The 27,949-nt window shown below is 39.1% G+C and overlaps 1 protein-coding gene across 1 annotated transcript in view; it reads right to left on the bottom strand.

Moving 5' to 3' along the window:
* The window catches only part of LOC131676073 (neurogenic locus Notch protein), a gene marked incomplete at its 5' end in the record, with an annotated part of 103,996 nt that extends 76,866 nt beyond the window's left edge, over positions 1–27,130 (bottom strand). Inside the window, 2 exons of the mRNA XM_058955200.1 lie at positions 26,584–26,785; positions 26,851–27,130. Coding sequence (XP_058811183.1) covers positions 26,584–26,785; positions 26,851–27,130 — 482 coding nt within the window. The remainder of the gene's footprint in view (positions 1–26,583; positions 26,786–26,850) is intronic.
* Between the last annotated feature and the right edge of the window lie 819 nt (positions 27,131–27,949).

Here is a 27,949-nt window from a genome sequence, read left to right as displayed (position 1 = left end):
ATAATTACTAAGAGGAAAAACGAAACAAATAAGCCCACAGCATTACAATAGCATTATATCGGCTTTATATTTGCTCTATAACAGCACTTGCATTCGTAAAATACACATGCTGTACAGATCCTTAATGCAGGTTTGCGTTATAACAGTTTTTTATACAAATATGTTGAGAGCTGGTGATAATGCTGTTCCTGTATGCATGATGCTAATATAGAACTTGATTGCATTATGAATTGTTAAAATATGATGTTAATGCAACATGAGCACGAATGTATAGCCAATATTGGGAAATGGTTTTTAGCCCCAGATTTGAAATTTATCGTGTGACTGGCTCTATGTTGTTTCTAGTTACTGATGGGGTGAATTGGAAACTCAAAAATCTCATATCTCACTATACATGAAGTTTATCGACAATCTTGATGCTAAAATATGCGATTAAAACGATCTTTAGGTTTCTAAATAAAAATGACTCCTTAGATTTTAAAAATAATAGCTGGGAAGCATTTTTAAAACATATTTTATTAATTATCATTCAACTTTCGACTTTTGGATTGCGCTAGGTTTCTGACTTATTCAGTATGATCTCAAAGTTTAATCCGAAAACCAAGGTAAAAGTTGTTTAAATTGATCGTTACAGGCATTACATACTAATACTCGAATGGGTCTTCACAATAAGTAAACTTGTTACCCTAATTTCAAACCAATAATCCAGAAAATCTGGAAAAATCTTGCAAAATGTTCTCATTTCATCGGCAGATCAAAAATTTAGAAGATTCCAAAAGATAAATGAAGAACATAACATAAGTTTTATCGGAGTCGGCTGTCTTAAAAAAATAAAAACAAAACAAGAGTTTCTTACTGCCCGACGTTTCGGCATTTGATGATGGCCTTTATCAAGGGAAAAGTATAATTCTTATTAGAAGGGAAAACAGCTTAATCAGCAGCCCACCAAAACAAGCAAACCAAGAAATTGGCATCTGCAAAGGCTGAAACGTCGGGTACCTTTGTTTTGATTTTTTAAAGACTGAGACAGCCAACTTCAAAATCTATTCGTGATCTACATAGCCTCAAAGATGCATTTTATTTTGAGAAATCTTTAAAAATATGTTCCCGTGCCTTTTATTTACAAGTTCCCAACCGATGTAATTTTCTTCGCTTGTCACAACGCGAAATAAACTATCCACGGTGTCCGACTTAGTGCCTCAGAGCGATCATAACTAATTGCTCATGCATGTCGCAACCTAAAACAGGAAACTTGCTTCTAAGCATTGGGGGCTCTGTATGATACCGACAACCTCGTCTATATGTCGGTAGGATAATTTTTCATCATTATAACTAGCAGCGCCTCTGCCTGTTTCTCACGTCACGACACGCGGCTTTATCAGGATCAGCTGGAAGAGAACGTTCGCGCGCGTTCACTTCACCCTTTTTGTAATGAGACTAATTATCCTTGAACGTTTCACCAATTATTCAAAGATTTCCTGGAAGAGTGCCGAGTGAGAAAATGGGACGCCATAACTTTTCTTATAAGATTTATTAGATGTCGCGAGTGAGTTGCAAAAATACCAAGTTTAATTGAAACTAGAAATGTCATTTACCTGGAGTTCAAACTCCGCCGAAATTGACGACACCAGTTTCTAGTCTGGTTTTGCGTTTTAGCTTTTTACTACGTGATTAAGATAACCCTTTAGCACCACCCCGCCACGGAACTGTCAAGCTAGGTGGCGAGAAAAAATCCCGAACAACTCATAGTTACGGGCATAGTTTAAGTGTGCGCCGTGCTACATTTTTCTGTGAAAATATTTATATTGCTCCGTCCGTTCTTTTGGAACCGGGCGGCACAGCGCATCTTAGGTGGCGGGTGACTATATGCGCAGTTGGTCGCGCAAGTTGGTCGCCGCCGCACAGTCAACGTTACCGGCTGTACGGACGGTGAGCGCAATAAATCATATCTCGCGCTCCAGCTGCGAGAATTTGCCTTCCAAACGGTACCGCGGCGACTTACGAAGCCGTGCTGAACTTTAACGAATTCGATGTTTCTGCAGGAAGAGATGTGGAAGAAAGCGATGAACTTTCAAGGCGAATAACCTCGTACCTTTCCCGAAACAGGGAAAAAAGGTCATCGTGATAACAGGAGGTATTGCTTCGAAATTGATTGGTTGATTCGATTTGGTTCAGAAAAGAACAGAAACGAAACATGAAATAAAAATAGTTCTCAACGACAAGTTACTTTCGCTCTTTTTAGCGCTGAAAGTAGCGCAGAAAATGGCCAACGAATTTTGACTTAATGCGAGCACGATCGCAAAATTGAAATCGAATTGTCGAAGGAGATATCAAGGAGCCATCAATTCGTGCAATGCCCCTTCAACGGATTCCGGTGACCATTCATGGACAGAACAGCCACCAGCGCAACTTCATCTGGTTGTAGAGTGCCGTGGGGTGGATCTTCTTGCAGCAGGAGTTCCGTAAATAATCATAATAACTTCTATGTATCTTTCAGGTAAATACAATTTCGGTTTGTCAAAATTAAGCGCTTATTCAAACGATTGTCATTCCAGCTTATCATCAAGAATTTAACGTTTCCAAGAAAGTAAAAACAACATTCAACAACCCTGAATTTAGCCCTGGATCCCATCGACAAGCCAAACACACACGGACAGAGGCCAGCTAGCAAACGCCATTCGGGAAGACAAAAATGAAAACTTGTCAACTAATTCAGGTGACATCGCTTCCGAATCGGGAAAATGTTATCACGTTTGCCTCGCGCAGCTCGGAATCTGAGCTGAACCCAGAGCCCAGAGATGGAGGCAGAAATGTGGCATAAAAAAGGAAAGCGACCAGTTTCCTTCTAAGGGCTCGAAACGCGAACATTCCACCTTCCTCCAAACGAAGCGGACAGGACAGGCATAAAAAGTCTTTATCATTAGTACCTCAACTTCCATATTTGAGCGGGAGACGCGTCGGTTGCTGATGATTGCCACCGCTTCTGGGTTTGCACCTTTATAGGCCCCCAGGCTGCGAAAACAGATTGAAATATTTGCACCGAAGAAAAGGCAACCACAGCCAGTGCGTCGCTGCGATGCGCTGTTGTGCTGCTTCGCACATTTTGAACACACTCAGCGAGACTGAACATGCTTGATAAGCCGCATGCGAAAGCACATCGAGATTGCAAGAATCATTCCTTTTTGATTCGGAGAAGACCAGAAGCTGCTGCTACTGCTACCCACAGCATCAGAAATATTAATTCTAATTTAGGAAACTTGTTAGCCTGGCTCTTGTTTTTTGTTTGTTTGTTTGTTCTCCGAGTCCCTGCTACAACCGAGTTCGTCGTTTGGTTCTGCTCACGAGACTTGTCGGAGGAGTCGTGTACCGTGGCGAGCAGATAAAATCATAGAATGTATAATTTCTCTGATTCGGGAGAGGAATTGGCCAGTTCAAGCCGCCATCCAGTACCTGCCCCCCCCCCCCCAAAGGGTTGCAACTAATAACCATATTACCTGGCGCAGTCTCGCAGGTCGCGAGTTTGGTCGAAACAAAGATGCTTATTTAAATCGAATTCACTTGATTTAGATCACACGAATGCAAATAGAACTCCCATGCGGCAAATCGTGAAAGCGCGCGGTCATGCGGTTGCTCGAAATTTGCATCTCTAGCATGTGAATAGGATTTGCGGCTGTACCGCGGTGTTCCCCTAGGGGTCTCCCACAGTAGCCCACAGTTGTTTGGTCTATGGTTTGTTACGATAGATTCGACCGGTCGATTGTAAACCAACAAACTGGAGAATGCTAACGAGCAGGACCCTAAAAAGAATAGGATCCGTTCGTTTATGGCGTTATTATTATTACACTTTTACGCTGATTTGATGATGGCCAAAAAAGGGAGCGTCGGTTGGTAATGAGTGTTGTGTCGTAGAACTGTTGAACGCGATTCAAGAAAATTGCCACAACTTATTCGTATTAAACTAGATGAAAAATGATCTGCATTTTTAGTCCACTCTCAGTAAGCGCATAGCTCTCAGTCTACTTTCTACTTCAGCCCGAGGCAGCGCTACACCCAAAATCCGACGGGTATGTTTCTATTACTTTTGGGTAAGATTCTATTGTGTTTTCGGTAACAGACCACGCAATTGCGCATTGCGGTATTAAACTCATATTCCCGCAAAGGTAGTAAACGATGGAATGACGAATTTCGGTTGCTGTTCATGTATGCGCATCACACAATCAAACACTTTTTCAGTATGTGTCAACCTCGGCTCTGTTCGGATGTAGGATAATTCGGTCGATTGCTATGATAATATTAGTACCGAGTCAAACCAACCGGAATCCTGGCGGATCTCTGACCAAATTCAGGCTGGAATCTGCCCCAATATTGGCAGAAACCAGCCAGAATTACGGATTTTTTGCTGGGTAGGTTGGATAGTGGAATAAACAGTTTAAGCGGTTTCCGGATCCGGCCTAGCTGCCAGATCCGGACCAGTCCCCAAATCCAGACCTCCCGGATCCAGACACGTGCCCAGATCCGAACCAGCTCCCGGATCTGGACCAGTACCCGGATCCGGACCAGTACCCGGATCCGGACCAGTACCCGGATCTAGCCCATCCCCTTTTTCCCTTACCAAGTCCGGACCTGAACCAGACCCAGACCTGGTGCTTAGATCCAGACCCTAGGACCCTCCGTTCGGATACGTGGATACAAACCATAGGTCTTGCTTCCCGTACATGACGGGAAGGACTGTTCATGTTTTATGCAGTCGCTACCTTGCTGTTAACGTCCGTGCTAGAAAAGAAATTTCAATTTAACACCAGCCGAAATACCCCACCACTATTCCGAGTCGTTTTTTCTGACTGTGCTTTGAAGCTAACCGAGTGTAAGCCGATCTTCAAATACGGAATGTGTCGTGTAGAGAAAATCGAATCTCGTCTTTGTCCACATAGTGTTCACTTCACTTGATGCGCAATACAATGACAAGCGAAGTGCTACACACTTCCAGACAATCCGACGCGATAATATTTATTGAATAAGAATTGATGAAACATGAGTGCGACGCAGAGAAGATTTGAATGTGTTGGTATTGCCGTTTGAAGATTTTTTTGTTGTGACCGTTTTAGCATGAAACGTCTTGCTATTAGAGCATTTCTTTCTTATTACCGTAAAGGTATTACGGCCGAGCTTTGGGTGTACAAATGAGCAACGTGAACGGCAACCAGCAGACCTGTACATTGTCTCAAGAACAAATAATCATTTATTATTGAAAAATTTAAAAAAAAAGCTCCGCTCCGGCTCAACAACACGGTTGTTGACTTCAAATTTTATTCTATATGGCCGACTCTTCATGAGGAAGGAAAATTTTCTGCAGGATAGAATGGAGCTTAGGCTTACGGAAGTCGCGTTTCTTCTGTATCGTAACCTGCGCTATGCGCAACATGTTCAATTTATTGGGCCAAGCAGAAAAAAATCGCTTTGATGAACAACCCAACACACATGGTTGAAAGTGACAACGTGGAAATCAACATTACCGTTTATGTGAAAAAATACGATGTAGAAGCTGCATGACCTAGAAGTAGAGTCCGTTTCACCTGATACTTGAAGAAACTTTTTCCTTGGTATTCCTAACGGTGTTGTTATAAGGATGGGAAGTGAAAAGCTTATTCCCTCATGCATGATTACACTATTAAATTATAACGGAACAAAAACTAAACAAATCTCGCTGTGTACCCATGAAGGGCATACTCCGACGTGCAAGTACTGTAATCAGACGGCACACCATGGAAAATCGTGTGCGGAGATACTAAAACTCAACCAATTACCCATCTACGCGGATTAATTGGAAGCACAATCTTCAATACTATACCTTGAACTACAAACTGTCGCCAAGTTTATGGCAGCTGTTCGGGCCATAATGAAAATTGCAAACGCAGCATCCAGCACCTCAACCTCAACAGCCAGCACGACTGTTCGAAATGTTTCTGTTCCCATGCCGTAAGGGCGACTAAAAACAGCTGTGATTGTGATCCACTAAGATAACAGACTATTAGCTTTCTCCGGACAAAACCAGCCTAGACGCCATGTCGTCGCTGTTGTGCTATCTTATGACAAGCGCCATTTAGCACTTTTCGAGAAAAACGATTTTTAAAGTTTGAGATTGAATATCTTAAAATTTATAAATGCTACAAGCTTTTCGGAGAAAACATTCGATGCTTCTATCTTTTCTGAAGTAATCTCTCGATTTGTGTGCAGATCGGTTGACTACACTTACAGTTTTTGCTTAAAATGTAAACCAAAGTCGCTGGCATGCGTGTCATAAGTGTGTATTGATGATAAAATATGTATGACATGTCACAAATATGCACAGAAGATTTCATATAAAAATAAATCATAACCGATTCGTGAAATTTATGCGCTATAGATAGCTATGTGCGATATTATACTTTTCCATGCGATAGCAGCAATATCAGGTTACAAAATGATAGTATTGGAACACAAAGTTTTCCCAGTTTTCCTCCTTTATTCGGGAAAAACAATAAACAAAAGATGGTTCCATTAACAATTTAGAGACAATATATATCAAACAGTTTTTATGTTGATAGGCGACTAGACGAAATAAATAGTCTTCTTGCATAATCCATCACTACATTTCGGTATACTTTCCAAAACTAGTGGAAATCTCAATAGGAAATTTGTTCAATAATGTTGAAAATATAAGCCAACCATTCCCAGAAAAAAACTATGGTACGAAAAGTTTTGCTCCCGAGACAAAAACCTAGCTAATGGTTATGGTTTATCTGCATAGAAATTACCTATATCATGAGAGACATCTATTGGCTTGCTATAAGCTTTTTGGCTTATAGCAAGCCAACAAACTGGGTATGTTGTCTGATATTTCTTTGTCATAAAATAGCACAACTCGATCACTCGAGAAACTGGCGCTTGTCATAATCGTGTTTCGCTATATCTCAGTAACCCAGTAGAATTTCAAAATTCTGAAAACGCAACTTTATAGAGATTTTAAAATTTAGTAACATGGCATATCTAACTCTGTTCACCCCAAAATGGCGTTTGTCATAAGATAGCACAACAGCGACGATGTGGCATCCGGTGGGCTGACGTATCTCAGCCAAGAATTGTTCCGCGGGGTTCCTGCTCCCATGCCGCAAGAGACGACTGAAAACAGGAGTCTTCAAGTCAGGGTATTTCTCCGTGTCGAGGTCTGAATGGCTGGCAGGATTAAAATATGCCAGTCACACACGGAGTGTCGTGGGTCTTACCCTTGCTATGTCACAGTGGACGTTTGTTTCTTCGCAAATCGTGGGATTCAAATGATTGTCCATGTCCCTAATACCCATTTTGGGGTTCGTTATAGGCGAGTATAAGCCAACGTGTTTGATATCTTCTAGTTGTTGTACAACAAGTGCTGATTATGAAATGTGTAGAGGTGTGATCGAGTATGGTTAGAGTAGCACGAAATAATCTTCAGCTTAAACGTACAGCAACTACGAATATATCCCGCCTTATGCAGGAAGGAAAACTTCCATAGCTTTGGTTCAAGAACTGTAGTTCCATAAAGGAAACATCTATGTTGGAAAGCTACTTAACCCCATCTTCGTAGCTTTCAACAAAAATGACATAACAAATCTACGTGAAATGCCTGTGAAATGCTTGTATACTTGCGAATAGTGCTGTTGACGCATGTCTAAAATCCGACCTCACAACCCGCGATATTTGTGCTGTCACTGTCAATACGACCGTTGATAACACATTAAGAAATACGTTCATTGGTCATCACATCCTGATGATCTCAAAAGGGGTATTATACATACTGTGGCAGAAGTGGGTTTCCCCTCATACTCGGCGGTGATGCAAATGCCCACCACATGATTTGAGGCAACCCAGATATCAATTTAAGAGGCACCGAATTAATGGAATATTTAAATAGTACAAATCTGCACAAACTTAATGTAGGAAATCGGCCAACATTTGCACGAGATGGCAGAGAAGAGGTGTTAGATGTAACTCTTTGCTCTGACGGTAGTACGCATGAGTTGGCAAACTGGCGCGTAGCAAACGAGCTACAACCGTCGTTATCATAAGTACATCGTCTTTGATCATTTTAACGGCTCTCTAGATATCGTCACACATCGTAATCGCAAATCTACGAATTGAGTCTTCTGCGAGGAGGGCTTGGCGACTAGGGTATCATCCGACGATTGAATCTTCAAGTGACTTGATTGATGTCGTCGAGCAAATAAACGCACTCACAGTAGCAGCATAGTAGCGGAACACCTTGGTGCAATAGCGAACTTGACCGACTATGTAGAAAAGGTTGCAATCGCAGACACAGGGACGGGTCGGAGACATTTAAGTCGACTCGCAAAGCATACAGAAATACCCTTCGAACCTCTGAGCGAAGTGGTTGGAGAAGCCTCTGCACAAATATCTCAAGTCTCAACGAGACTAGTAGATTAAATAAGTTGCATTCGAAATCGAAACACTTTCATGCCATTAGAACTGCTCAAAGTGATTACTCGTCTGACGAAGATGTAGTACTCAACTTTTTTCGGACACACACTTTTCAGGCTGTACGGAGCCATCACTGACGCCTTCCCCTGAGTTCTTTTCAGGAAGTTTTGATGGAATTGTAACAACCGATCAAATGAGCGATTGCAAGTTTTACTCCGTATAAGTCTCCGGAAAAAGATGGAATTATTCCAGTTCCACTTCAACGAGGATATGGACACTTCAAGCATATTTTGAAAAAAGCTCTTACGTGTAGCCTTGCAAAAGTGGCCACGTTACTTATGAGGAGACAAAGAGCTTTAGACCAATCAGTCTGACATCCTTCCTTCTCAAATCAGTGGAACGGTTAATCGACCACTACAATCGGGATGTTAACTTGGACACTTGAACTTAAGTAGAGATAAGAAAACTGAGTGTCAACGGATATCGTCAAAGTGGTATGCTGCCACCACTTCTATGGTCGATGGATTGTTGAGGAAACTTAATGAGCATGGGTCTCCGGCATAGGGTTTCGCCGATGATTATCATATAATGAACACCGGTATTTGCATTAACACACCTTTTGATTTGATGCAGCAAGTCTTATGTGTTGTTGAGCAATGGTGTTGGACTATCACTTAATCCAAATAAAACATCAATGATGCTCTTCACCCAACGAAGGATTGCAATCGCTGCTCGTCCGTTGCAGTTCTTCGACTCTGAAATTACTATCGCAGATCAAGTTAAGTACATTGGGTTAGTTCTTGACTCAAAACTTAATTCTACAGCTTACATAGATTTCAGAATCAAGAATGCTTGCAGGGCCTTCGGCCAATGTAGACGGACCTTCGGAATATCTTGGAGACTCGAACCCAAGTATATTCAATGGTTATGTACAACAATTGTTAGACCAATACTAACATACCTTGTGTGGTGGCAGATGGGATGCCAGTATTGGTATTGATTGTCATGACTTATCATGACAATCAAAGTTAATCCATCTTGACGGTGAAGACTGGTGCGTTAATGATAACACCTACTGCTGCTATAGAGGCACTCTAGAGTATAAAACCATAATATGTGTTTCTGGAACAAGAAGCACGTGCTTGTGTAAACCGTCTAAAGTTTATTGGGTTCTGAAACAGTAACCCGTGATCGTGCAACTAAGCACACAAGATTATGACCCCAAATGGTTACTTGGGATGAGTATATCAATGTGAGAATTCCTCGTCGCGGCCCGAATGGCTGTCTGACTGGATGGAGCGACAACTTGAAGAATATGTAGTTTGTTATACTGACGGTTCTCTGTTAGAGTGCCGAGCCGGTGGTGGTGTCTATTGTCGTGAAATGAGATTAAATCAATCTCATTCGCTTGGTAGATACTGTACCGTGTCCTAAGCAGAAATCTTCGCGATTCTGTGTGGCGTACAATCGGTACTTCAACAGGGAATTTTCTATAAAGAATCTATGTTTGCTTTGACAGTCAGGCTGCCCTGAAAGCATTTAGTACGATAGATTTGAAGTCGAAATTAGTAATCGCATGTCGAACTCAAGTCGAAGAACTTAGCATTTCAAATGCTATCTATTTTCTATGGGTACCCGGTCATTCCGGTATTACTGGAAATGAATGGGCAGATCTGGCGCTGCGACTGACTTTGTTGGCCCAGAACTAGTTCTACCACTGTCGATAAATTGGATAAAGCACAAGATACGCTCTTGTGCTGGATCCGAACATACCAAACATTGGCGTAGCTTGCAAACTTGCGTTCAAACCAAAACTTTTCTACCGGATGTCAGTCCGAAAATGCCAAAGAATTGGTTGCATTTTTCCAAGCGCAATTGTCAGGGCACTGACTGGACATTGCAAACTCATATATCACATGGTTGCTATTCAGCGTGCTGAGTATTATTCGTGTGATCTTTGTGAATCCGATTACGGAACTTCGTGTCATTTGATATGTAAGTGCCCTGCAGTAATGCAATTGCGAGCCCGGATTATTGGTTCGCCATACATAAATGAACTTATGTACAGGGAGCTGAAATAAAAAATACCCTGTATTTCCAGTTTTTTATGAATTGTAGTCTCGAGACGTAGTAGGTGATAGCTGTACAAACTTTCTAATAACCTATTTTAGAATGACACAGTCCTAGCAATATAATCCGAGATAATTTTCCCATCTATAAGCCTCGCTAAATTATAATAGGACCATCTTATTTATACCTGAATTATAATAAAACCTAGGATTTCGAGCATTTTTCAATAAGCGCAGAAAGACCCTATACGTAGAGTAATAAATTAGGTCTAGTTTCATGTTTGTGTGTCTGAGATAGGTTACAGTTTCCAGCACATCACTTGTATCAACAAATAGTGTAGCAAATTGTGATCTATATTCACGTATTTATCAATAAAATAGAAGAGAAATGATGATGATACAAATTAAAGGGTTAAAACATCATTGTTTGGGACTATTTGGCAAATTCCATGCAGATGCAGATAAAAAAAATGAGAAAAAAACGATTGGAGTTCTAGGTTTTAAGTTACTTTAAGAAATTATTTGTTTATTTAGTGTCCAACTAGGAAACTAATCCATTTGGGCATTTAGTGTACGTAGGGAACACGCATGGTCTTGTTTGAGTGTATGAGGATTGAGAATTGATAATTCGCGAGAAGAATCGAAAACCTGTTACCAATTTGCGGCAGTCGTATCAGCACGAAGAACAAATGTATTATTGTCATAATCATTGGTTTATTTTGGCCACTAAATCATCAATCAATTATAATAACTGTTCTCATTGTATTGGGTATTTTCATATACTTCGGAGATTTTATGGGCACATTGTTGTTTCAAATTAAATAAGTTTCTTTTCGTGCTTATTGTTTCCAATCCTGTTCTAGTAATTAGCATAAAAACCCGCGCGCATGTTATCGGTTGTATATTCGAGTTACAAAATTAAAGGTTTCAGGTATTTCGGTAGTGTTTATTTTATATAGGTTAAAATGCGCTTCAGTTAACAAAACAACGCGCACAAATAATGATTATTTAAGAATAGAATGTCATTTCATTAAATAATGTTTGTGCGAAATCTTTAGTTATGTAGACATTAGCATATCTCTTTCGATAAATGTTTCGAGGCAATAAAGGGTGTCCCACATCAAATAGCATCACGAAAAAACACTGTAAAAAGAATCCATTGAGCATTTTCTCTTAAAAATTTGGGTAGAAGTAGTTTAGAGTATATTGTTTCCACTGTATTTTTGTCGCCGTCAGTTTTTCGAAAATTGGCAACGTCGCTATTTGATTTTGCGTAAGCACCAAGAAAATCCTCAAATTTCTCATCGGGACATCGGAAAGCAACTAGGAATCGTGCAGTCAACGATGAGTCGTGTGATTATACTTTACTACCAAACTCTGAGCATCGCACGGAAGGAAAATGCGGTCAGAATGGATGTTCTATTAGAGATCAGGATCACAAGCATGTGGTGAATGCGTTTAAGCGGAATCCCAATGATTCAGTCAGGGATGTGGCCAAAAAGTTGAAACTGTCGTTTAGAGAGCAATGAACCGGCAGAGACAGCATGCGTACAAAGTGCAGAAGGCTCCAAGTCGTGACGAATGGTAAACTACGGTGGGAAAGTGACGGATCCGGAAACTTTACACCCAGATACTGATGAAGCCTCATTGTCTCATCATTGATGATGAGATTTTATTCAAGGCCGACTTGCTGCAGTTTCCGGGGCTACTGTTCTTCACCGCCCCGCACAAGTTTGATGTTCCGGAGGAAGCAAGCAAGCAGAAACTTTCATAATTTGCGAATAAATACATGATTTGGCAAGCGATCTGCTCATGTAGCAAACGGAGTGCGCCGTTCGTGACTACCGGGACTGGAAACGGGGAGATGTACTTCAATGAGTATCTACAGAAGCGTCTGCTTCCTCTATTGAAGCAACACAAGAGCCCTACGATATTCTGGCCGGATCTAGCTTCGTGCCACTATTCAAATGTTGTCCTGGAGTGGTACGAAACCAACGGGGGTCAATGCTTTGAAGGAGAAAATTTCGATTTCCCCATATAAAATTTCATTTCAACAGGCCAGAATTCAGAAAATGTTCAAATGGTCATAAAACCGACGCTGACCTGCTAGAGCTAAATCAAAAACGCAGATTTTTATCATTTCCTGCCTACTGCACGGTAAATTATGTGTGAGCTCAGTATACTCAAGTTGGTTTTTTGTCGTTGTGCGCTTACGATTTTGTATGAGAAATTTGGAGTTTTTTGCTTCTAAACGGTGTATCTCCCAATCGGCTTAAATTGTATTGCGGTGTTGAGTTTGGCTTATGAAAAAAATTCTGAGGAACACGATGACATTAGAATTTTCTAAATTGAAATATATGAAAAACGACAAAAATTCTCTTCTAATTTTTAACTGAAACAATCGCGTATTTGGCAGCACTGCTACTGAAAACTATTTCGCGAATTGATTCTAGAGTAAATAGTACTGAAGACATAATCAAAAGAAAATCGAGGCTTTTGACAATTTGTCCAAACGAAGGTGCTACTATGAGCCGAGGGGCGGTTCAAACGACAAAAAATTTATTTTTTTTATAAATATTGGCACTAGATGAACAATCCCTCCAAAATTGATTCAGATCCATGAAGGTCGATTACGGATGTCTTGATCACTTCACGTGGAATGAACCATATGGTCTGGTCACCCCATGCAAGCAACTTAGTCTCAGGACATAATAGGTGTTAGCTTCATCGTCTTTCTAATAACCCATTTCGAAATAACATAGTCCTAGCTGGTATAGTCCGTGATCATTTTCCCATCTACAAGCCCCACTAAATTATAGTACGAGAAGCTAGTTTATACCGGAATTGTAAGCAAACCTTTGATTCCTTGCCAAGAATATTGGTGAATTTCCGTTGGCACATTTTTCACTTTTTTTTGGTGCGAAATGTAGATTAATAATAAGTTATGTTTTAGATTCCGAATAAATATTTCTTGTTTGTGTGTGTATGCGAATCAAAATGCAATCATCCAATCAACCTCTCACCGACCGTATAAAGAGCAGAAACCAATTTCTGGCAGCCGCAAGTGCAGTTGTCAACCTAACGTGTTTCGAAAGCGAAAAAAGGGAACGAGAGTGCGAGTGACGCGAATAAACGCCTCTAGGTAATCTAATTATCAGTCAGGTTCGTCGCCTGGCACTCCCGGTTGCCCGTTCGTTGAAATCATTTGATTACGCTTTGATGGTGCACTTTAAGCTGGCGTCGCCCCGTCCTTCGCCGTTGCTTGCGAAATCGAAGCACCATCTGGTCATGTTCTCTTGTTCTCGGTTTTTGGTTCGACCGAGACCGGCCTGGTGAAGTAAGTGATGATGATAATGCAAATTGAAGCTCAATCTGAATTTCGCCGGCCGTTGTCGATGATTGCTTATTGGGTCCACCGACCGGTTATTGCAGGACGGAAAGAATGTCGCTTTCGGTTTTTTCAGAACTTTCAGTTTTTTGCGCCTCGTTCAATTGGCCGTATCACTTATGATGGAAGATGATTCGCGCGGTCGGACGATGAAGCCAATTATTGGAGTCCAAAATCGAAGTCATTTACTAGCGGCATGTTTTTTTTTACCGGGGAGTCATTGACCAGTTATTAGATTAGAATCGGTTGCGCTTCTGGAGGAACAACCAGTCCAAAAGAGAAGCGCTACTTTTATAGCATCCCTTCGAAACAACACGGAAGATCCACGATGGAATAGAATGACAGCATGATGTATACCAGTGATCTTTTGGGCTATTAAAGGAAAACATTTTAATTGTACCCATTTGAAGATAGGCTTTGTGCTGATCCACCACGGTAATTATACTGTCGGTACCGCCTCGGTGGTGGTAATCGTGCTACTCCAAAGACCCCGGGGGATCACTGAAATGTAGTTGCTGCTGCTACTTCTGCTGGTGACGGCATCGGCGGTTGATCGAAGCTTCTGACTTAGGAGGAAGTGTACAATTAAGTAGAGCGCGAACAGTTTCAGGAAAAAGGATTCCCTGTCGTGTTGGAGCAAATCGATCAATGTCCGTCCATCAATGGGAACTGATTGTGAGGTTATGTTCTCAGCAAAAGCAATAAATTGCCGGTTCACAGCGTGCACCTCTAAGCCGGTACAGATTTTATTTTGAAATCGGTATTGAAGATAAATTAGAACATGTTATGATGAGTTAACTTTTAAATAAACCCCTTGAAGCAAAGCTTCATTACATTGTTTCGAATTGTCTGAAAAACTTCATCGACTTCCACTTTTTTCATTAGAACCCACCACTTCCAACACAGTAGTTTCATTGCTTTTCTAACCTGCACTGTTGTGACAGCCTTCAATTATCAGACAGCATGATTAAATTCAAACCGAGGCTTATTTCAATGTGTCCGGCTGTTTGCATCCACCCAGACTGAGTCAGACAAGCACCCGTAAAACAGTTGCACTCGTAAAAACATACTTATTACCTTCGCTGGTGGTAACCCCCGTCTGTCCGTCAGCATTGGCCACTTGGCTGAACCTCGATCGTTAGACCCCTTTTGCCAATACAAACATAAATTATTCTCAACTTTTCGTTGATCACCTTACTGTGATATCGTACCCGGTATGTTGCCGGTGACGTCGGGGTCCCAAAAGTGGCAATTTCCAGTTCACTTCGGCCGTCCCGCGGCGCCTGATCTCGCTACTCTCGCGGAGACCTGTCAGTCCCTTATGCGGTAGCGGGCACGATTACGACTGATTTGCACCCAGCGATGGAAAGAAAACTGTAAATTAGGTTCGATTTCATCACGATCCCCGGGGCCATGAAGCAAAAAATGTCATCTTCCATCCTATTCGACGAACGAACGAACGAATGAACGAACGAATTGCGAGTGTTGTTGCTCACGTAATTGCGAGTGCGTGACTTACGCAGTTCATTCTTCAGCGGCAGGTTTCCGAAGCCGCAATCAGAACAAGAACCCCAACGCCGCCCGTTAGTTACAAAGGGGCCTGATAGGCTTAGGGTCAAACCATTGACCGGGGGTAATCATTGCGCGCGGTCCGGACCGCGGTTTTGGGCCGGTGTGGTGTGCAGTTCAGTTCCAGTGCATCATGCTCGAGCCACGATCGACCCCATGCAATTTACATTTCATTCTGTAAACATTCCTCAGGATCTGGCCGATCCGCGCAAGCCGGGCATCCAAGCAAGCCGCGCAATAACAGATAATCAAAATAAAGGAGGTTAAAATTATACTGTTACTTAGCCTCTGCTCCCTCTCGGTGGAACCTTGCCAGGTACAGAGGATGATCTTCCGCTCAGGGCTGCTGCGGTGGCTCGAAAGTACTTCATTTTAGCCGTTTACAGATATGTGCGAGCTACAAATGGTGAAATTTTTCATCATGACGCGCCTGGAAGACGATGCCGAAATTTGCCGAGTTTTGTATGATTGCTGCAATCCCTTTAAGCTTCCGAAATGTTATATAATTAATTGCAGCTTGCAATAAAATCTGAGGATGCAGAGTTGTTTACTAGTAGTGTTTACAAATGTTGTCGATGATTTGGTTCGCTCGAAACCAGCTCACTGGTAGGTGGTCTTTGTTTTAAAGGTAGCATCTGGCTTTGTTAAAATGGAAACAACAATAAAGAAGAGCAAAACGCAAATGAAAAATAAAAGCCCATTTAATTTCCTCTTCAAACTGCGTGTTTCTTACTTTAAAAAGCTTTGCTGTGCCATAGAATTTTCCAACTTTACAGTAGCAAATCATATAATCCATATTTCAGATCAAAAACCTGTACATCGACAAATATTTCTTGATCAAGCCCTATAAAAAGGTTTTCAAAATACCATTTTAGGCGAAAATAGACAGCTCAGTGTACGTACTTCAAGTGTCAGATATATCAATAAAGTCGTGAGTCGCTTTTTTAACTGGACCCCTTTTTAAGTTAGACCTCCGCCAGTTAGACCATTGTCCAACTAAAAATCATCTGAATGTCAAAATCTCGTGTTAAATTCACTTTGACAATCAAACTGACATTAATTAGAGATGTGTGCAGATGCGTTTTCGGTCCAACTAGCGAATCAAACTCATTAGTTGGACAGAGGTTGTGGCCCAACCAGCGAATCACGACTGTACCCAACGAGCTGTTATTTACCGAGCGCATTCGTTGACAGATAATAACAAAGAAAAGTTTTCTATTTGTCTACTCGTTACAAGTAACATGTAATTAGGACGTTAAAGCAAACTGTTAAATTACAGTGGGCCGAAATTTCTGATGAACTGTTAGTGAAGAATAGAAGGGTTGAGAAAGATAGAACATACTTAGTAATTAGCGAACAGTACTCGTTAGTACTGTTTACATATCGAGATAAATGTAAACAGCTCTAACGATCTGTCAAAGATGACCGCTCGAGTAAAAGCTACTCTTTTGATAGAATGAGTTGAGAGTAATTACTAAGTATATTCTTTCACCCTTCCGGAATTTTCTCTCAAAGTGAATTTTGACAGTATGCATATTGGCCATTCTCAAAAAACACGCGAGTTATCATGCAGATCAACCCAGCAGGCGAGTCCCATTTTTCTTCACTTTTCCTTCATTTATGTAGTTTTTATTGATTGAGCGGGAGGCACGAAATTCAGGATCCAGGTCCAAATTCAGATGAACTAAGTTTAGCACGTCTGGCTTTTTTCCCTGTAGCTACGGCCGAGCAGTAATTGGACTGATCTGTATGCAAATTGGTCGCTCGTTAGACAGCAGAAATTATCGAGACACATTAGAAAGTTTTCCAATCCATTCTCAAGGTTGTTCTTTTTGCCCAAAGAAAAGCAATCTTTCAACCACAATTCTATTGTGGGGAAGTGTACAAACATTCAATTAGAGGCTGTATTAGTTTTTGAGAAAAAGGGTACGCCAACTTTTTTAAGAGGATTACGTTATTTAGAAAACAAATTAAAATTCAGTTTTCCCTCTATCACATCAGGGTTGGCAAGTTCTTTAGCGTAATACATATCAAGCGCGAGTTATGCAAAACAAAAAATTGACACAAAATTCCAGTGTATCAATAACAAAATTTTGAATTTTCGTTATTTAGAAATTTCACCCTTCCACCTAAAAATAAATTTTTAAAATGGTGTATTTTTCAGACATATTTTTATTTGTTTTTCAACAAAAACAACCCTTGTGTTATATAATTAATGTACGCTCGAAAATAAGTTTTATGTTGTTTTTGCTTGAACTGCTGTCAGGGGCGGCGAAACACTTTATGCCCGAGTGGGTAGAAAGCATAGGGTGAGGGGTCCATTAGTAAGGATTCTTTTCCTTTTCGCAATGCACACGCTTACATCACATTCACATTAAATCAAGTTCGTTTATGCAAATGGAATTGTGGTACATCGATGTGTGTAGTGCGAGATACATGCGTTGCGCATCTAAATTTTTTGAAATGGTTCAAAATTTCGAGTGGGTAATTACTCACTCGATTATTTTCGAGTGGGTAGTACTACCCATACTACCCTCGCTTACCACCGGCCCTGACTGATGTCAAACCGTTGGTTTAAAGCTTCCTGGGCACTATTGAACTGAAAATCGGGTTGGATTCATGTCTGCTTACACCACCGCTATTTTGCAAAAACCTAGCTTTGTTTGAAGCAAGTTCTCGAGCGAAGACGACATATTTAGTGAATCAATAAAATTTTGTAGAAAAAGTATACACTGTTAACAAAAATATTCATTTTTTTCAAATTTCCCATGTCTATCGGATGAATTTTAAAAATTATGGAAACCCATATAGCATTTAAACAAAACTGTTTGCGGATGAATAATTTTCAATGGACTTTCAAAATTTCGCATGTAATAGTACACACAAAAAAAATGTTGGTAAAAATAAGAGCTTTTCACTCTTAGCAAAAAACAACTAACGCATACTCTTAGTTTTAAAATAAAACTTTTGTTTTGAGTACTATTCTTTATTTGCTTAAAAGGAAAAATTTTACTTTGATTATTATTCTTGATTAATTTAAAAGTTTTACTTTCAACAAATATTGTATATTAACAATATAGTCCACTCTTGTTAATCCCATACGAATCACAAATGACATAAATGTAATGCCATCTGTGGACGAAAAAGGTTTTTAATCTCAATAAATAATCATTCTGCGATTAGCGTTCGCCGTAGATTGAAATGTCAAACGCGCCCAAGAAGTATAGAAGAGAAAGGTGGACAAATTGCACGGCTCACAGAAACGAGGCTTGCTACTCCGCGAATTTACAGTTTTCGGTGACGTCAGAGAAATCGTTGAGATAAACAAACGAATTTCTCGAAAGAAGTTAATTGACAATATTTGAGCTCTCATGGTGGAAAAAATAGTGTACAATGGATTCTTGCAGTAATTACGCCATAATTATATTATGTGATTATTAGCGTAAATCGGGAATTTAGCTGCATGCCATAGAAAACATATCCCACCATAATTTTCTGTTCACAGCAAAGGTATTGGACATCGGCATAGCTTCCTTGTGATTTATCAGGTGTTGATCATTCGTTAGCAGCAAACAATATAGGTATTTCATGTAATTGTTTTCGCCGACGATTTTTATGACGCGCGGTCGTCAAATGTTTACACTTTAAGCCGTGGGCAAATTGTTCACTTCCTAACGTGTTGGTATTTGTGTGTCTGAAACCTTTAGTATTGTGCCAGGCCTGTGCAACGTAAGAATCAATAGTTGGAGCTCAGTGTAAAATGCATCGTGGGTTTATCGGTGTTATTTGTTTTTGCATCAGCTGCATTTTAGGGATGCTGCTTTAAACTACCTGAATCTACTCCAGCTGCGTTAGAAAAAAATATCCCAAATACATGTACTGCCCATAAAAGCATAAGAGTCCCATATTAAAAAACAGCAAGCCGAGAAAAAAACACTACTGAAAATTTACATTCTCATTGAGCCTTATGGATGGGACAACCATGTTTTGGTATTTTTTTCGGTATTTTCATAACAAACCGGGTAATTTTATTTGTTCATTATGATTCAGTGGTGATACAGAATACAATCCAACAGATAACTCATTTTCGTCAAAAATCCATATCTTATGCTTTTATGGGCAATGTAAGCAGAGAAGCATTTTCGTCAGCGAAATATTTTTTCAGTTTCCTTTTTACTATAAACTGTGCCTCTTAATGAACTGGTCAGACTACGCAATGATCGTTATCTCATGTGGGTATTAAAATATGATCATTAGAGCGAAATCATGTAGCTTTCTCCTACTGGAAAGATAATAAATCCAAAAAAGTTTTCTCCACTGCAAAAACTTAACACGTTAACATCATGTGGAAATCTATTGAATTATTACAATACACAAACACATTAAATACACACCATTGCCACTTGAATATTCATTCGAGTGTGGGAGTTATGGTTTTCAAATGAAATTCACGCGAACATGGTGTGAAAAGTACATCAACATCATAAGATATACCATTGACTAAAATTTTCAAATGAATTACACGTGAATATCACATTGTTTTACTTATAGATTTCATTGGCAGAAGAATCGGTGAAATCAATTGTTTTACATGTAGAAATGCACTACATGTTTTTTATGCGAAAGTCATGTGGAAAGTTCAATAGTATGGCAATGGTCGTTCAATGAATAAATATGTCATATTCACGTGGAATTTGTTTGAATTTAATTTGAAACACCACATGAAATGTTTTTTAATGGATTTTCATGTGAAATTCAAAGGGAAATCATTTCTTTTACTTTTTAACATGAAAACGCACATGAAAGTGATGTTTAATTGCATACGGTTTTATCGTTTCGATTATTTTCTGTGTCCCTAATCTAGAAATGTCGCCACCTCTACTATAATGTATTGTATTGAACGGAAAATTGTCATTACGTACTGCAAAATTTACAGTGTGCTAGTAACCTTTTGTGCCATGGTGGCACCAGTGTGGTGTCTTTTACGAAATGCAGAAGTGAACCATATTGTTATTTTATAATATTTGCTTTCAACCTAATAGTTGACGTTGGTTGTTTTTTGCTAAGAGCGGAACACTCTTACTTTTACCAATATTTTTTTCTGTGTGTATGTGATCGTCCAAGGTTCAACTGAGAAAGCTTGGAAAAGCGGCCCTCTTGGAAAACGAAAAGAGCAGTGTTTTCTCAAACCATTGGAAAATTCCTCATGAAAATGAATCAATGTAATCAGGGCATTGGTGGAGTATATTGTGAAAAAAGTGCTTTTTTCGTTTTCCAATTCCATCTCCCGCGTAATATTGTACTGATAAAGTTCAACTCCTTAGCACACACATAGATAGAATCCGTTAAGTTTTAAACCCGAAGACATTTTTCTCCAATTATTTAAGACAACGTTCGCGTTTTAAGACCAAACCGCCTTGGTTTACCAAACCGAATCCTTTTTACCGGAACAGTAGAATACCAAACAAAAGGCGATATTAATCCCCAAATCCTGCTCTGTGCATATGAAAGACATATCCCTACGTGCCAGCTCTGTAATAAGGCGATACAGGTAAACATCGTTAGTACGTAGCCTTGATTTACGTACACCTACCACCAAATTTTTTTTATCGTTTGATTTTGTAAACTTCAACTAATTTGTATCAAAATTTAATGAAAGTTCTAGGGGTTTCAATGGAACTTCTACGTACTTTAGTGAAGTTGTGTACTACTCAGAGTAGTTCTGTAAGATTCAGTAAAGTATTTCAAACTTTCAGTCGGTCATAAATCCAGCGTGAAAAATCTATCAAGTGTAAAAGCTTAAGAGACTTATTAGAAGTTTCAGTAAAGTCCATTATATTTTATGAGATTGCTAACTTAGAACTTTAGACAATTTTGTACGACATTCAGGTTAGTTATAGTTTGTTTTTGTCAAACTTCACAGTATTTCAATAAAATTCTTGAAGGCCTATGGAATTTGGGAAATATTTCAAACTTCTATGCAAACGATGTTTATAAACAGCAGAGTATTCACGATTTTCACAAATATTTTACCAACCCCGGGTAATTCTGCGAACTGAACATTTGGAAATATTATAGTAGTTTCATTGTATTTTGTTAGCGGCTATCGGTGATTCAGTAAAACTGAACTGCACTTCAAGAAAATCCTAGGGATTTTTTAAGGTTAGTTTATCTAGAGCAATGAAAAAAATGATTTTTGATAATCGATCCTCAAACATTATGTAACTACAAAAAATTTGAGTGCTGAGTCCCATACATTCTAGGAACTACAATGTTTTGCATTGGATGGGCGATATTCGGACGATTGGCGGCTTTGATGGAGGCTCGTACTACTCATACAGCTGACCAAATGTAACCAAATGTACATTTCAATATCCCATTTTTGGATCTTGTGAGCCCGATTAAAAAATGTATTCAACATATTGTTGTGGTTCAAGGAATATTTCCTGGCTTAGTATGACCTATCTTGTGTAATCAAAAACTAAGGTTATATAACTTTTAGAGACGAATGACCATAATTTTAAAACCCCAATAATCGCAATAAAAAAATCAAGGGCATCCTATCCTGTACGTCAGCCTGGTTTTATTTAACATCAGCCTAGATGAAAATAATAACCCCAAGAAAATAAAGAAGAATAATTGACCCCCAAACAGTAGAAGGCGATACAGCTAATGAATCTCATCCTAAAAAGAAGTAACAAATTGCATACACAAGATCTGATGCACAGTGGGACAGGAAGTGTCATTAGTTAATGCTCTGGGCAAATATTTTGTCGGTTTTATCATCGATGAAGTATCACGCGTAAAATTTGGTAATATTTTCACAACTTTGGTTTTGATCTAGGCAACTCGAAACTGATCTAGATCAAGCGTGGTAGAAAAAAAAGTTTCTTCAGCAAAACTGTTTGATTTGATATTTTCAATTTGTTTAGAGGACATGTATATTTCAAAACGTCTGTGGATGGCGCGGTATAGCCATACATGACATTTAAAAATTTCTACATTCATAAATCACATAGAAAAAATATATTATTGTTTTCTATAACCTAAACCTGTGTATATATGGCGCACTTAAAAAGAATAATCTAGCTTTCCACGAGGAAAGTCTTTTGTGTTCGAAATAATCGGTGTCCCACATCAAGTTACATCACGGAAAAACTGTAGAAAATAACCCTTTGGGTATTTTCTCTTGAAAATTTGGATAGAATTAGTTTAGAGTGTATTGTTTACTATGTGTTTTTATCACAGTCAGTTTTTCGAAAATTGAAAAACTTTGCACTCCGATGCCATTACCTCATCATGGATGATGACAATTAGGTCAAGGCGTACTTCCGGCAGCTTCCGGGGATACTGTTCTTCATAGCCCACCATAAGTTTGATGTTCCCGAGGAAGTAAATACATGATTTGACAAGGCAAGTGATGAGCTCATGTGGCGAACGGAGTGCACCGTTCGTGGCTACCGGGACTGTAAACGGGGAGATCTACCTCAAGGAGTGGCCAAAGAAGCGTCTGATTTGTCTGAACCCTACGAACACTTCTGGCCGGATCTAGCTTCGCCCCAAATGTTGTTCTGGAGTCATACGAAGCCAACGGGGTCACTACGAAAGTGACGAAACCCAAGGACATGAATATGCACCAGAACTAACGCCTATACTGGGCAATTATGAAGTAGGCACTAAATCTGAGGAAGACATGAAAAAAGTGGGTTTCCGTATAAAAGAAGCTGCAAATAGATGTTGTACAGAACATAATGAGTGCGAGCGTACGGTTATAGCATTAAAGTTGAATGAAATAAATATGCCAAAAGTTTACTAATGGGTTATATTTTATTGACTGAAAGTTTGAAAAAGATAGGTCTGCCAGGAATTTAAAAAAAAGAGAATATACGAAGTAAAATAATTGTAAAAAAATTTTAAGGTGAAAAATATAGATTTAATTAAATGAGAAAAAAGAAAAATGAAAATTTAAATTCAAAAAAAGAGAATATAAAATAAATAAAAAATCAGAAAACTGAAAAAAGACATGATACAATATAACGAAAAACTAAAAATTAAAAAAAGAAAATATAAAAATAGCAGAATTGCAATAAGTTTTAAAGAAACAAGAAAAATGAGAGAAAATAATAAAAAATAAGAAAAAAAGCTAAAATTAAAATAAAAATGACATAGAATGAAAAAAAACTAAAGGAATCATAAAACAAAACAGCATGCATGGACAAAATAAAAAATGAGGTATATTGCAAATAGAAGATTTTGAAAAGGAAAAAAATAAAAGGAGAGAAAAACAGATACAAATTGACAAATTCCACAATTTAAGAAAATTTTCAAAATAGAAAGAGGGGAGAATGTAAACCAATATGAAAATGGCAATTTCAAAAAAATATGAATAAATAAATCAATCCAGAAAAAAAAACAAGTGAAAATTGGATGTAAAGGAGGGGGCCAAAGTAAAAAAAGTTTAATAATATGAAACTATAGAAAAAATGGAACAAATATTCCAAATTAATCCGGCGCAAAAATAAACAAACATGCAAAAACGCATTGGAATGAAGTTATGATCAAGAAAAATGAAACAAGATGAAAAGGAGAAAAGAAAAAAAGAAAAAAATAAAAGAATGAGAAACTGAGAATATTCAAAAAACCGAAAAATAATCTGGAAAGTAGTAATAAAGAAAAATCTATAATAAAATGAGGACGAATTATAAATTATTACAAAATAGTAAGAATTAGAGCGACAATTGAAAATAAATATGAAAAGTAGAATAAAAAGGTAAATACAAAGTTGAAAATAGAAAGGAACAGAAAAAATAATTAACTGACTATAGAGCGTCAAAAAAGATGAATAGAATACAATAGAATATGTAGAAAAATTTAATCGGAGCGGATATTGCAATTATACAAATCAAAAAAAGGAAAAAAAATTAAAATAAATGAAAAAGGGCGAAAGATTGACAAAGTGTACAAGTCAGGAAATAAATCAACACGAAAAAAGTGAATTAGAAAATGAAGAACCGAAAGTTAACAGAAAATGAAAAATTATAAAGACAAAAGACACATAAAAATGGATTAAATAAAATAGTGAAGTAATATAGAATAATAGATAAATGGGAACAAATATTCGGAATTTTCCATCCGCAAAAATAAGCAGAAATAGAAAGAGGTTTTGAAATGAAGAGATGACAATAATAAACACAAAAATGGAGTATTTCAAACAGAAATAAACAATTCAAAACCTGAATTGAACTAATCGATGGACTATAACATGGTAACGACAAACAAATTAATAAAAATGGGTTAGAATCAAAAACGAGAAAATGGAAAAATATTAAATGAAAATGTAATGGAACATGGAATGTTTAAAAAAACACTTCAAAAACAGAAAAATGTGAAAAATGAAAGAAAAATTGATGAAAAAGTGAAGACAGGAAAATTTTGATAAAAGGAAAATTAAACAAATTAAAAAGTAGAAAAATCATGAATTAGTACAGTCGTTATTCGTTGGTTGGGTCACACCCTCTCTCCAACTAACGAATTCGCTGCTTGAACCGATTGACAGACGTCAAAAACTCTCCAAAGGAGCCGTTAATAGTAAAAATTCATCTGTTGACATCTCTAATTATTGTCAAATTGATCGTTAATATAAATTTAACATGAGATTCTGGCATATGAATGCCTTTTAGTCGGACAATGGTCAAACTACCAGGGGTCCGGAGGTTTTGGAAAATCTCTAGCTCTATATGTGAAGTTGGAAATCGACCCCAATTGAGTGGATTTACCAATTACGCTATGCCCACCCCCCATATTTATAAAATCTTGTTGACTGACCGAAGCACATCTATGATTTTCGATACCGAAAGCCACATGCAAAAATTTCATCCAAATCGACGCGGGTCGAATTTTAACGATGATAATTTTGAGAGATTCCTCCACAAAGGCTTGGCCGCGATTGGAATGTATGACTACGGCTGACATAACCCAAAAAGTACGGACGTTGTCTTCATCAACGCAATGACATCCGAAACCACGCATCGAAAAAAATGGCAATTCTTGAGTTGCCCCTTCCCGTCCGTGATCCCTGGAATGATGCATCGTTTTATTTATTTCGGACGAAAACACCGTCCCTGGTAGTCTTGGAAAAAGATCTAGTTACAGCCCGAGGCTGTTTTACGCACGCACGTACGGGGTTTCGTTCCTGCCGCTTTACCGGTGCGGCGACAAGTTCATCAAAAGTGACTTTTTATGAAAGCCAACTGGCTGACTGGCTGGCTGGTGGTATCTCAATTCTCGGTAGATGGAAACATGTCTAATATTTCATCATCGGAACCGGGTTGGGCTGAGCTGAGCCAGGCGCATTAAAAGCGAACCAGTTTTATCCATGTTGCGAGAATGTTCCAAGCAGGCCGGGCCCGGGACGACGATGGGGCAAAATTAACAAACGTGTACCTCTTGATTTTGTTGTTTCTTCGTCAGTCCGAAATCTCGGAGCCGCTACGAAACATGCTACATCGCATTAAAATACATTAACATACACTTACCACTCGTGCCCGGGCCTCCGGCAGGAAAGAAAGAATGATGGAAGAAGCGAACGCTATACTCAAATGCACAAACACACACGCAAACCACTACGTCAGCCGAAGATCCAGGCCCAGCCACTTTAGATTAACCAAATTCGTAAGTTTTTCATAGTTCATTGACTTAGCCATTCTCGGTCAGTCGAGTAGGTGATGCTCCGTTTCTCGGCTGGCATGGAACAGAGTGAGAGGAACATGAAAATAAGCTCCAAAACGAATCACACGAAAATGACCATTCTTCGACACGGCGATACTTGGAATACTTCTAGTCCAGTTGTGGCGCAAGCCGTTTTATGACTCTTAGGATGATCCTTTGTCCCTAACAGTAATAAAGATCTGTGGCACCTCGAGAATAGAGCCCTATTGAATTTCCTACATTGGTGGTGTGGGTCTCGATTAAGTTTCCAATTCATCATTCTTTTGACAGTGATTGAATCTGACACGTTCGCCACTAGTTTAAGTTGTTTTTTCAATATCAAAACAAAAATAAACAATTTACGGGTATAAAGACTGAATTTAAAAAAATACTTACTGGTAGGATCCATGGGTGTTAACGCACTTGCCACCATTCACGCAGGGGCTCTTGATGCACTCCTCGATGTCCTCGGAACAAGTGGTACCCTTGAACCCTTTCGGACAGATACACTTGAAGTTTCCGTTTTGTGACAGGGTGCAAGTGCCTCCATTGCGACATGGTGACGAGGCGCAGAGATTCTGCTTGTCGCAGAATTTGCCTGTTGGAAGCAGAGTAAAACAATGGTTTAGTCAGAATTTCTTTCCGCAAATGGGTTAAACTTACCCGAATAACCCGTTGCACACAGGCAGTTGTACTCGTCCAGCGTTTTCAGCTTGCAAGTACCGCCATTTTTGCAGGGAGACGAATCACACGCGTTTTTCTCCGGAATCTCGCACAAACTCGCAGTGTAACCGATCGGGCAACGACACGAGAACGAGGGAGCACCATTACCGGACATAACCTCGCAGGTGCCCCCATTCTGGCACCGAGGACCGGCGCCGTTATGACACGGATTTGGGAATTCACAGAATTCTCCGGTATAGCGCGAAGTACAGCTGTGGAATGAAGAGAAAAAAAGAAGTGGTTATTATTTTTTGTTTATAATCATCACATAAACTAGAGGAAAAAATGGCGACCACACAGGGCGACCTGTTTCGAAAGCTCACCGGCTACCTGACTATTTATGTACTGATGTGAACCGAGCTGATGTCTTTCGTCATAGCGACATACCTTCACGTACCGAAAACGTGGGATTCCGAAACGCAGTAACTTTATTGAGTTCGCATCGTTCCGCGCTGGTTAATTACCTTAATCGAATATCGTTGATCATGCTGAGATAAGCTATTTATAATCGATTTTCAGTTGAATTCGAAATATTAGGACCTTTCATCTGATTTATTCCGACAATAATTTAATACTAGAAACGAAGGTATCATACTGCGAATAATAAACGGAAACCAAAAGCAAAGCATGCCTCGGTTTTCGATCCGGAACTTGGTCGCTACTGTCACAGCAAAGTTGGAACATATGATCAGCAAAGCTTCGAATTACCCAAAATACCAAAGAGGCTTAATTAGAATAAGTCGCTTCCTTGAGTACAGTTCATTTGAAAATTTCTTATACTTTCAGCTAAACAACATTGGTCAAGACAACACAATACTGATGGTCTTCAGAAAAGTGGTCGATATTGTACCTTTCTGCATTGTGAAATGAGTGGAAAGTAACCTTTTCCCCTGCATAACGGAAATTTTACATGGTTTGATTGTTTTGAAAATTGAAAAAGTTGTTCAGATATCGAAGCTCTCAATTTAAGTCATGTCCTACCGCCGAGTTATCAATCTTTATACCCAGATGACGAATTTTCGTCGTTTTATTGTCACAT

The sequence above is a fragment of the Topomyia yanbarensis genome, chromosome 1, assembly GCF_030247195.1.
Source record: "Topomyia yanbarensis strain Yona2022 chromosome 1, ASM3024719v1, whole genome shotgun sequence".
Classification (NCBI taxonomy): domain Eukaryota; kingdom Metazoa; phylum Arthropoda; class Insecta; order Diptera; family Culicidae; genus Topomyia; species Topomyia yanbarensis.
This window is presented reverse-complemented; position numbering and strand designations above follow the sequence as displayed.